This window comes from Ixodes scapularis, unplaced genomic scaffold (assembly GCF_016920785.2).
Source record: "Ixodes scapularis isolate PalLabHiFi unplaced genomic scaffold, ASM1692078v2 PGA_scaffold10__122_contigs__length_95168666, whole genome shotgun sequence".
NCBI classification, from domain to species: Eukaryota; Metazoa; Arthropoda; class Arachnida; order Ixodida; family Ixodidae; genus Ixodes; species Ixodes scapularis.
In genome coordinates this window covers 27,931,420-27,943,574 of record NW_024609836.1, presented here as the reverse complement: position 1 = coordinate 27,943,574, position 12,155 = coordinate 27,931,420, and the positions used below count along the sequence as shown (strand labels likewise).

General features: G+C 40.9%; 1 protein-coding gene across 1 annotated transcript; it reads left to right on the top strand.

Annotated features, from left to right (window-relative positions):
• The first annotated feature begins 507 nt into the window (after nucleotides 1-507).
• LOC115316407 lies at nucleotides 508-7,932 on the top strand. Its single transcript, XM_042288508.1, has 6 exons — nucleotides 508-524; nucleotides 935-1,154; nucleotides 3,439-3,505; nucleotides 4,609-4,771; nucleotides 7,229-7,352; nucleotides 7,841-7,932. Exons 1-6 carry the CDS (start codon nucleotides 508-510, stop codon nucleotides 7,847-7,849), a joined length of 600 nt encoding a protein of 199 aa, XP_042144442.1. The 3' UTR covers nucleotides 7,850-7,932.
• The last annotated feature ends 4,223 nt before the right edge of the window (nucleotides 7,933-12,155 follow it).

Sequence of the window (12,155 nt, the reverse complement as noted above, 5' to 3'; positions counted from 1 at the left end):
GTTGTGTGAACTGGCAGCCAGCTACTACGAGTTCTTCACTTCATGAAGTGGAAGCCTCAAGAAAGTTTCTATTGGACGAGGCATTGAAGTCGACATGTGAACAAAACATTTGCCTTCAAACAAAGGCCATGACTGAGTGCTACCCCACATCAGGACGTTCATAAATTCGTCAGAGCCTCCATATTCAGCATTGGATGTCAAACGAGCGTGGCCACTTCTGTTTGTGAGGGAGCACCTCCTTGATCACTTCCATAGGTATAATTTTCATAAATATTTGTCCATGAGTTTACTCAGGTTTAGAGTTATTTACAGGGTGTCGAAAAATGCAAAGCTATAGTTATAGAATTGACGGCAATGGGAGCTGCAAATTTGACAAAAAAGTGTTCCTTTTATTATTAACCATTATAATGCTCGGGCTTGGTGGCCACTGTTTTAGTTGCATATGGACTAGGGCAGCGTGAGTAAGCAATTAGAATGTGGGGAATATCATTAACTATAAATGTAACTATGGCTTCAATGTTCTGGTAGAGCAGTCACAATAGCATGTGGTAGAGGGCATGAAACATTTCAGCACTGCAGCATGGAGGCACACATAACTGAGTGAATGTAAAAAGAAGGCAAATTGGAAACTTGCAGCAGTTTCAAAGTTTTTCCTGGGATGTGTGCTTGAAAATCTTTTTGCACAAATATACCTTTTTAGAAAGGAAGAATATGTTCAGTTCTTTGCAAGAGTCACTCACTCCTAAAACAAACATACACTATTATGCTCATAAAAAGGTGCTTTGAACGACGAATACGATTGCTACTTTCACCATACAGTGGTCCTTGCAGATTTCTTTCCTTCAATATTTTGCTTTTCACAAAAAGGTATTTTGATTACAAAGATTTTGGATATGAGGAGTCAGTGATAACATGAATTTTTTAAGGCTTACAGGTGTCTGTCTGGACGGAAAATTGAGCCTGCCCAAAGATGTCCTCCTCCTCGTGACATTCCTACGTTCAAGCCCCAAAATGATGCTGTGCTCGAGTGGAGCCTCAAAATCAACAAGGCCGAGGCAGAGTTCAAAGATCAAAACGCAGCAGCTGTCTGCCTCCTCCCATTGCTTGCATCCTACTTTCAAGAAAACCTCGGAGAGCTCTTCCAGTTACATCAGGTAGGAGCATTCATAATAACCAGGCTATTTGTTTTCAAAGACACATCCTCATGACCTTGTTGAAAATAACTTCCTGGAAGTCTCACACAGGCAGTCAGCATTCCACTAAGAAACTATGCATCTGGAAATACTAAACTTTTCTTCATTTTTTGAAATTTTCAGCTATATCAGTCTTCCTGTATACCGTAACATACCGGTCATGCACCTATGTCCAAATAGGCGCCTACCTAGTGATTTTTAACCATTGGAGCAATGCCTTGTACTCTTTCTGCAGTTTCACTTTCTGAGCGACCATCCCCCCACTTTTTCAGAATTGTCTGCAAAATCTTGTGAACGCTTTCTTGGTATCTGACGACAATGCTGATAATGAGCACGTAAAAAGTGAAATTACTATTGCTATACGAGGAGCCAAACCTTCCTTAATCTTTTCCTGGCTGAGGTGGCTCAACTTATTATACTTCACATTAGAGTGCAATGGGAAGATATGCAACTCTAGGCTGGGTCATCTTATAGTATGTTCTACATAAATATTTCACTAAACCAAAGGGGAGCGGCGGTGGGCACCCACTCTTGTACCACTTTCTTCTAATAGGTTCACATGATGTTTTGCATTTTTGGGATCGAGTGTTAGAGTTAACACAAAAATTATGCTGGAGAATTAACTAGTGACAAACGTTTGTACTTCCACTTCGACTCCTAAGTTAGGATCATTTGTTCTTAATATTAGCAACTTCCATGTCCCGCAGGTGTAACAATGAGGCTTTGTGACAGATATCAGCAGATACATTGCTGCTTATTTAACATTGTTTTTTCGTTGTTATTGAGCGTTAGGACAACAAATGTTTGTAGTTAAAAATGTCCTTAGTGAGAAAATAACAGGAGCCGCATCCTTTAATCTCAGCAAACGCTATCTCCTGTAGGTGGGATGAAGGGTTAAAGGAAATAAGGGTGAGATGAAAATAAAGTGGGTGAGACGAACCTCTTTCACATAAGTGAAGGGTGAATGGAGAATAGCCTTTTGGTATTCCCGAATACCCGTGGGATTAACAGACTCTTTCAAGGTTTGGGGTTCTTGCATGTGTGGGCAGTACCAGGAGTGCGCTTCTGAGACTGTGACCTCGCAGTGGGCGCATAGGCTCTTGTCTTTTTCCTGTGTATGGCGGCTTATGCACCATGTTCTTGTGGGTGTTACATTTTGCTGTTTCCTTGGAAACTATAGTGGTGTGGGTCCGTTGTCTTTTCAGGCGAACCTCTTCCCACCTGGTAGAATTACCATCTGGGAGTGGGTCTAAGTCTTCCTTGAGTAGAGCCCTGAGGTGTTTTCAGTGGGCCTGTTGTTTGGCTTCCTGGGAGAATAGGGGATCCTTTGTGTCTTTTTCAATGAAGGCGGCGCTGTTGTCACCAAGGATGGTAAGGATAAGGGAAGACAGGAACTCGCATGCGGCGGCAGACGCTGTTTCATTTACTTGGGAATGGTTTGGTGTACCAGGAACCAGTGGATTTAAAGTTGTCGGCCTTCCTGCCAGAGTCCTTTGAATGTGCCCCACACTCGTCGTGTGTTATCTCGGAGCTTGCACCTCAGTTGTTTACGGAGCTTCTGGGTGTATTTTTTATCTTCACCGTGGTTGCATTGAAATTGGCTTGGAGTTTTCAGTCCTTATTTCTCCTGTAACATTGTTGGGCTTGCAGTCTGATAGCACACAAGTTGAGGAGATGAAGGTCGGGGTCTGGGTCGTCTTGTTTGGCTTGGTACTTCTGAGTGGATGTGGCTTTCATTATTCGCTCACCTAGACACTTTTTCAGGTGCTAGGTTAATGAAGCTGATCCGTCATTTAGTGTTGGGGTGTCTTTCTGTCATTAATTCTATTTCGACGGGTAGGTGCTTGCTTCCCAAGGCGTCGGAGCAGTTCGCACTCGGGCTTGGATGTTGTGTATGGCGCATGTCAAGTCTTGTGGTGTCGTTCTCAGTGCGACGTTTGCCAATGCGAATGGCAGTCTGTTTTTCTTTGAGAATTCATAGATTGGCATGCTTGGCGGGTGTGAAGACATTGCACTCTCTGTCATTGTCTCGCTTGTATTCCCATATTCGTGCATCTGCGGTAAAGTCGCCGGCCACGATAAGTTCTTCGGGCATCATTCTTTGCGATCCGCCTTACGTCGTCTTGCTTGTGTCCCACAGTTCTACATTCTGTGGGAATAAATATAGACCCATAGATGTATGGTACCTTCACTAGCATTTCGTGCATTTCTCAATTAACCACACATGTTTTCTGACGTTTCTTAGGTGACAACAGAAATCACAGAGGAGTTTCGTAACAGTCTGCCTGCTTCTCCTGTAATTGTTGCACTGGGTGAGCTTCATGTGTCTTTTCCTTGTATGCTTTGTATTTTTGAAGGTGCTTTCTTTTTTAATTTGTGTTGAATTCTGGAACGAAAACCTAGACCGTTTTATCGTGGGTAGTGCCATTTTGAGAGTGAGAGAGAGAAGAGGGGTCAGTGCAGATGACTCCTAGTGACTCAATTGTAGTGGGATACTGTAGTGGTGTAACCAGAGTGCTGGAATACTGCAGTGGTGTAACCAAAGGGTGATGTGCCGATTTTGACCAGAGCTAGATGGACGACCACATTGTTTGGTTTCGGCAGCCTTATCAAGCACCAATGTAAAGCACATGTCCTGGTATTATACCACACTTCGACAATCAATGTTTGATTGATCCAGCAAGAAAAAGAGAAGTTTTTATTTTGGTTTGTGAGTGCAGGTGCCACAAAACGGCATACAGCCCAAACAGCAGGTGCCTGTGAGGCATTTGATTGTTTGGGCCTGCATTCTGTGTCTTGTCCAACCCGAACAGCCAAATTTTCTGCTCGTAGAATGTGTGGTCGCATGCGGTCTCCGGTCATTTAATTTCTAGCTAAAGCAATTTAAACGAAACCGATGACTGGCATTGCACGTTGGCATCAGACGTCCATGCTACTGATTCTGTTCACAAACTCAACAAAAAGTGTTTGATTCTGCATGCTCATATACAAATTTTTTGTTTTGTTCAAGCCTTCAGGAGCACTTTGCATAACTTAATGTCATTACTGGGTATGGTTGCTCAACACTATTTAGTGCGACCCTTATTTGGCTTGGCATATAAGGTGTGCCTTATCTGTGATTGTGATGCATCTCAGTCTCAAATCTCAGATATGCGTCACAATCCGATATCAGTGTGCCTACCTATTCAGTGTTCCTGCTGGTAATACCTCTATAGAAGTTTCCAGATGTGAATATGACGATGGTATTTTTTTTCTTCATATAATGCGTGAGCGTTAAAAGCCCTATTAGAGAAAAAGCCGGCGTAGTGGTGTCGGTCGCATGACTTTTCTGGTCACTTGACTAGATAGGTCGATACATCTGATACTAACACATTTTCTCCGCATTAATTACATTAATCGCTTGTTTCTTTCCTAGGCCGCTCACTTTTCGAATGCAGCTGCCAGCTGTTTGTGGACCATGAGGTGATGGTGGAAGATGTGGGCTTTCTGCAAGCTGTGGAGCTCCTTTTCGCCCTTTATTATTGTTTAAACATCCAGTATGCCAAAGGTGCGGGAACCACACTTGAGTTCATTCAGAGGTATGGTTTATTTCCTTCATAATTTTGAGCCTCATGAGAGGCAATAAAGAGCAACTCTGCTGAATTTTGGCTGAGAAAACGATTAGTTCTCTTTATAATCATCTAGGAAGGCTACAACTGAAATCTTTCCGTATATAAAATTGGACCCTCAAGGTTTGACAAGCGCTAATCTGCTAATTTTAGCGAGCGATGTGCAGGCTAGCCAACTTTGGCACTTCCTTCAGATGTGAGGTCAATTTGATGTCTGTTGTATACACCGGCTTTTTTCTCTTTCAACGCCATCACATGTCCAGTCGGTTCAGACAACACTACCTAGAGTTCACCCAGTGAGTGGGGTAAATCACGTAATCATGCATCTGCCATGGACATGAATGTGCATGCAACTGACGTCGCTGCTCGCCCTTTGCCGAAGTTTCGGTTTCAGTTTGCGACTTGAGTCATAAATAGCAAAGTTGCACAAACAATATTCTACTTTTCGTGAAACAATGTAGAGTTGTTCATGAGTGCTTTTCAAAGTAAGGTCATCCACTATCTTGAAATTTTCTAAATTGAGTAGAGTTGCCCTTTAATTTGTCACTGGCTACCCACATTTCCAAGCTCAATTTCAGAGTCCATTATTAAACCACAATAGGGTGTTGTATTCACGGACCACAGAATGAATAAAACGTGCTCGGGGTGAAGGAGACGACAAACATTTCTTTCAACTAAGAACAACAGGAATGAACTTAAGAGCACTCCGTGCAATTCAGACTGCCAAGAAAATGAAGAGAAAGGGAGGCAGGAAGATAAAAAGGAAAGTGTAAAGTTAGAATTGTAACTCATGCTGTTACTTCACTCTTTTCCTTATTTCCTTCCTTACAATTTTTGACACTTACCTTTCTCTCTTTCTGCCTCCCTTTCTCTCAATTTCCTTGGCGGTCTGAATTGAAGGAAGTGCTTTTAAGCTCATTCATGTTGTTAATTAAAAGAAATGTTTGTCGTCCTTCGTCCGGGTATGTTTTGTTCTTTCTGTGGTCTGAATTTTACCAACACACTCTTCAGTTACTTTAAAGGTTGTTATATCTTGCATAATAATTCAATTTAAAAATTTCACCTAATGTTACAATGTGACTATGTTTGATCCTATCCCAGAAATCATAAATAAATATGTCAATATATCTACTATTTCTATTGTTTTATCTTTACTGAATGTGTCATTTACTTATAATTCTATTTGGCATTCAGTTAGAAGGCAGAGTCATAAGCAGTATACATCAGTAAATTATTTTTGGCTGGAAACAAATTGGAGCCTCAAAATATGTTTAATATACTCAGCTAATTATTTATTTAAGAGTTTCTTTACTGCACCACACTATTCTGTATCACTCTAAAAGTGTCTAGGAGTGATATGTGCAGATGATCTCTAATTCATAACTAAATTTGACTGATATACAACCTTTTCACAACTTTTTGAAGCTTTATTTCTGCATGTTTTAGTAGCATGTGGTTCACGTTTGATTTTGTACCTGAATACCTTTTTCTCGTTTTTATACAGGTTTATCAATCATATGTTCTTTCGACAATGGCTGGCCAAAATGTGGCTTCCTAAAAAAAGAGAATGATTCTCTTACAACATTCCTTTTGCCATGTCTGGTGCTTTTAAGCAATCATTAACAGCTAGTTGAGTATTTTAGGTCATTCAACTGTCTGCAATACTAATTATGCAAATGAGTGCTTGCTTAATTACGAGTAGAAATGCAGAGGAGGAATTTCTTTGTGACTGTATAGGACAACAGACAATTTTTAATGCTGTATTGTAATAAAAGAAATAAGCGCGAAGTATGTACTTGTTCTTCTGTTTATGTCGCTGCTATAAAATTTACTTTTGTTTGCTTCCAAAGCTTCTCCCAAATGACTCAAATCAATTACATCGCTGTCTGTTCAATATCTTTTTAAATCAACATGTTTTTAGTGTTTTGTAGGTCTAAAAGTTACATTATATGAATCCTACCCCTTAAGATGTGCCACATGGGGCTTATAACTTCTGAAATATTCAGAGTTCTGTATCCCCATCGCATCTGAGTGAGGGAAGCCTTGAGTGCCAGATTTTCTCCTCTTGCAGAAAAATGACACATTATTACAATATTTTTTTTGTTGTTCCCTCATTGTTTTATTTTCCTCAAAATTGGGCATGAATTTGTACCTTGACATATTTTCTTTACGTGCACAGTCTGCTGGCCTAAATGTAGGTTTTGCTCAGCTTGTTATGGCTTAATTGTTATTTTAGGAACCTTCAACACAGTTATACTTTTGAACTGTGCACCTATGTGACTTTGGTGGCAAAGCTTGGTGCTTTCAACATTACTTGTGCATGTAAAATATCAGCAAGTACTGATCCCAAATCCTTCACTGCAATTTTTTTTTCACTTGTCTGGTTTCTGACCAAATACTTATGGGCCAATCTGCTATTTGTTTCAGATACCAAGTTGGTATCAAACAACATGATGGGTCACGGCAGGAGGCAGGGAGGTCGAAAGGAGCTCGGGCAAGAGCAATCAAAGCCGCCACAGATCTTGCTGCTTTTGAGAAAAAATTGAACAGTGTGAGTACATATTTGATTTGGCATGTGTACGATGTGGTATCAAAAGGTTTCCAGTCTTGTTTTGTATTAAAAAGAAAAGCAAATAGCGGCACGACACTGCATTCACAGGGGTCGAGGGCAGCAACCTTGATCTGTCATGGTGCTGAGTGGCTCAATGTGGCAATGCACAGGCGAGTTGGTGCATGATTACAACTGGTAGCAGCATGCAAAAACACACGGACAAAGGGACGAATGCACAGGACTTCGGTGTTTCCTTTTCATTAAACATTTAGTTGAAGTTCGGCGCTCGCCTTGTGCATTTCCTCCCTTTGCCCTTGTGTTTTTGCGCGCTGCTATCAGAGGCTTAGAGCATTGCTCTGTGAGCTTGGGAGCCTCACTGTACAGGTTTTTGCGACTTCATGTGCGTGCGCCTCTGCAATTTGTGCAAGTGGTTGTGGTCCTCCCGTAGCCTTTTCAATCATCTGAATATGAATTTGTTTTATTTTCAGCTCATCTGATGATCGATCGGATGCCATGAAGGTTTCTTTATAATTATGTTCTTTTACGGTTTACAATATAGTTCTTCAATTTCAAAACTGCCTCCGTTTTGTCTTGTCCCTTTTTTCAGACACACTACAGTTGTTACTAAGGATGTGTCGTTATATTACGGAACTGTACTGCGCTAACTCATGATGCCAGACGTTATCTGTAACCCTCCGTAATACTACCAAGGCCGTAGCTGAGAGTTCACATTATTGTTACCGTACAGCGAGCACACAGCGATAGAAGTGCAGTACGCAAGTACGGGATTAGGGCTGCAAACTAAACTTGAGGTATGCAAGCCGTCAAGCGTTCCGACGGTATTGAAGGCGTAAGGGAAGGGTACGGTAACTGAACTGTTACCGTTACAATACGGCAATGGAAGTGCAGTATGAAAATACGGGACTGAAACCGTACCCTTCCCTTACGCCTTCAATACCGTCTGAACACTAGACGGCTTGGATACCTCGAGCTAAGTTTGCGGCTTTAGTCCTGTACTTGCGTACTGCGCTTCTATTGCTGTATGTCTGCTGTACAGAAATGATAATGTAAACTGTCAGCTACGGCTTTGGTGGTATTACGGAGGGTTACAGATAATGTCTGGCATCATGAGTTAGCGCAGTACGGTTCTGTAATATAACGGCACTTTTTTTAACAGTGTACTCTTGATTTTGTTCCTTTGTTTCGAAAACCTCCCCGAGAGATTTGGCACTGAAGGCGTGGTCTAATCCGAATAAGCGAAGTAGAATTTGTTCACGTAGTAAAGTATTTGGGTTCTGCTTCTGCCAAGGGTACCGTGCAGCGCCTTGAGTCCTTATTTATATGAGATTATGACGAGCCTTTCCTGGGGTATACGAAATAATCGCCAGGGAGGAGCTTTATTTCGCCCGCTAATTTATCTCCTGGCTGCTGTGCTAAGTCGCAGCGTCGCACCCCCTCTGCGCGTTGCGTTGTGATCTGCGCAGTCACGTTCTGTAATCACGTGGCGATCAACGCATCCTCATTCAGGAGCCACTTGCGCGCGACCTTGTGAGGCACTTGCCTGCGATCTTGAAACGCCCCTGTTTGTTGAGATGGCTATCCTGGGGATCACCGCATGTCATCATGAGAGAGCCTTCAACAATAAACCGGCTTTTTAACGTGAAACGTACTTTGACTGTTTGCTCCACGTGTCGTAAAGCCTGATAAGCGCGTCCGCGAAGCTCGACGCTGATTGGTTAACGGGGGAGGTCACGTGATAAGAAGGTTATGCGAGAAGGAGCTCAACCACCTGTGGGCACTGAGGGAGAGGAGCTCGATGGTATGGAAGGCTCTGGAAGGCCCTGGAAGATCTCCCCGGTTATCAGCCCGATAAGCGGTAATATTTGTTTATAATTTATTTATTTATTTGTTTTACCCTCAGAACCCGAAGGCATTACAAAGGCGAATGGGTTACAGGAGGAAAATTACACTTAAAAAACAAAATGACAGCCTAAGGAAATGGAAACACGGACAGAGTAACCATTAACTTAGAAAATTGGTTAAACAACGCTTAAACATAATAAAATCTTTTACACACACAACTGACGATCACTTCACAGTATAACTAGACGTTCATGATGTTAGAACGTTTCTCGTATGCAACACAATTGCCTAGAGATTTGCCATACATTTTGGAAACAAGGGAGTTTGTTCTCCTTTATGACCGGATTTTACGCAGCAAGTTCGTTGACGTTGGAGGTGGAGTTTTACGGTTTTCCTTGCCTAAATTGTCCCACAACTTTTTAATGCATGAATGCATTTTGAAAATTTATATCATAGCTAATTACGCAATTCACGCATCGCAAGTGGAGTTTCTTGAACACGCACATAAACTATGCAGTGAATACTTTGAATCATAATATCAGTTTTCTTCTGGCGCATGCATTTCGTTGATAGGCGAGCTTTAGCTACTGTAAAACTTTACCTCGGAAGCCTGCCAGTTTTAGTGTAAATCCACCTGTACGAAAATAATTCATCGTGCCGCCGTAGTAAATAGTAAGAATGCGTTTAAAAAAGTAAATCTTAAAAAAAAGGAACGGGCCCTCATTACCATAGACAACTTGAGTAACTCTCTTTTTCATAAAAATCATATAGAGTAATTACGGCCTATATGACCAGTGTAGTTCAAAATTATTTCTAAAGTGAAAACCTTCATGCTCACTGGTAACCCAAATTAAAAGTCAGATTGTTTTTTAAGTTTCTTTTTTAATGTATTAAATATTATAATTTTGTCTGAGAGACCGGTTTGGCTGTAAACTTGATTTCAAACGTTATATTTGGGTGTGGTGAGAGGGGAAGTTTCCGACGTTTACAAAAAGTTTGAATGTGCAAGATGAATGCCGGAAAATCTCACGTCAGCAAAACGAAAAATTAAAGTGCAAAATATTAAGTTTTATGGAATTTCTTGCTTGATTTACAAGTTATGCGGAACTTGTGTATAACATTATGTAAAAAGCATGCACTTTCTTTTTTTCTGCTGATGTGAGCTTCCCCAGTATTCATTTCGCACCATCAAAGTTCTTGTAAGGTGTAACAAGTATAGAATAGGCTATAATGCCTATTCTATACTTCTATTCTATACCAATATTCTATATTCTATATTCTATATTCTATACCAATATTACAACATTGGACGCCGCATTCGCGGTGTTGCAAGTAGAGCCTTTCAGCCTCTCAGATGAAATGTGACCTTCGCAATACGAAAAAATGTATTGTGACTCGCGATTCAAGCGTTTTGTTCACAATGGTCTATTAAATTGTTGAGTCAATTTTGAGGCAAATTAGGGACTATAAAAAAAAAATAACGTGAAGATAATTTCGCACGTCATGGAAGAACTATATTTTTGTCAAAGATGATGGTGGTGCTATAAAAGTTACAGACAAAATACGATTATCGAGTCCCTGAACGCGGGAACATCAAAAACCCCGACGCAACAGACTTCATTGCGGGTAGAAACACCAAGGGCCGCCTACCGTCATCGCTTTCCGCTCTATTAAGCACAATGGTGCCTAATGGGAACTTGCCACATCGCACCCATGTCTTCCCCACAGAAGCAGGCAGCAGTGGTGCGGGGAGGAGACAAAAAGCCAGCCTGGCGAACCTTTATCGGTAGAACCGTCCTGCAGCCCAGCTCTTTTCTTCTCTTTGTTTTTTTATTTTGTGTTGTTTTTGTTTTGGGGGTTTGTGTTTGTCCTTTTTTCACGACTTCGAACCCCGTCCAGGAAGCTGAGTTGAAGTGGGGGAGATGGCCCTCTTGCGCGTTAACGTCATTTTTTTTCCTTCTTTTTTTTTCCCCACCGATGCGGGGCCAGTTGGAAGCATGGTGTAAAGCGTGAAACAAATGCGAGCAAAAACCGCGTTGCGTCGCGCCAGTGGACGATGTAGCCATAGCAACCGTCGCTGACGCTGTGACCTAGCGGCGCGACATTCGCACACCTCATAGCGTCAGCGGCGGTTGCCATGGTTACGCCACTCGGCGGCGCGGCGCGGTGAGATTTTTCTCTCACGTGTGTTTTGCGTATTCAAACCAAAATATCAAAAAGACATAATTTTTTGATCATGTAAATCAAATTTATTTGATTTGAATCAGATCCATTTGATTTAATTCACTGCAGCGACAAAATTATGCTTCTTAATAACTAGATGTAGTTTGAAACATGACTAATTTTTTAAACAATTATTTTGATTGCTAAAATTGATAATGCACAAAGATTTACAAAAAATTTTGAATAATTTATTTAGCAAAAATGATTTTCTTTTTGTAAACCCAGCCCTAGTAGAAATAAAGAGCTTGAATTGTTTTAGTTAGTGAATAAGCTTTTTTCTCCTGTTCTTTTGTGTTATAATTTTCTTGCAATCGGGTATTACTTTTCAACTTTTCATTTCTTTCTTTTTGCAGTCTTATTTACTTGCAATAAGAAGTTACTTAAGTGACGAACGAAGTGGAAGGTAGAAAGAAAGACCAATGTTTTGGTTTGTTCAGAAGGCCGCAGATTTGTGCTTGTGTTCCCCCTAAAATAAATATTTCTTGCTCGATGATTTTCTTTAAATTTATATACAAAACAAATGCACATAAAAAGCATCAAGTGATAGCAAACGGTAAACAAACAAATATTTTTAATCTAATTTCATGGGAAAGTTTTGATTTAAATCATCATAGTAAAACCTGTTTTTATAGAAATCACGATTCAAATCATGTTGATTTTTATTCTCCAAGCAGATAGAGACAGGGTTCTCTACCACGACCAGTTAGTGTCCTTCAC

Coding starts and splice junctions, on each gene's coding strand:
- LOC115316407 (XM_042288508.1), top strand. Junction 1,155..3,438: donor AGCTCTTCCAGTTACATCAG/GTAGGAGCATTC, acceptor GACGTTTCTTAG/GTGACAACAGAAATCACAGA. Junction 4,772..7,228: donor ACACTTGAGTTCATTCAGAG/GTATGGTTTATT, acceptor TATTTGTTTCAG/ATACCAAGTTGGTATCAAAC.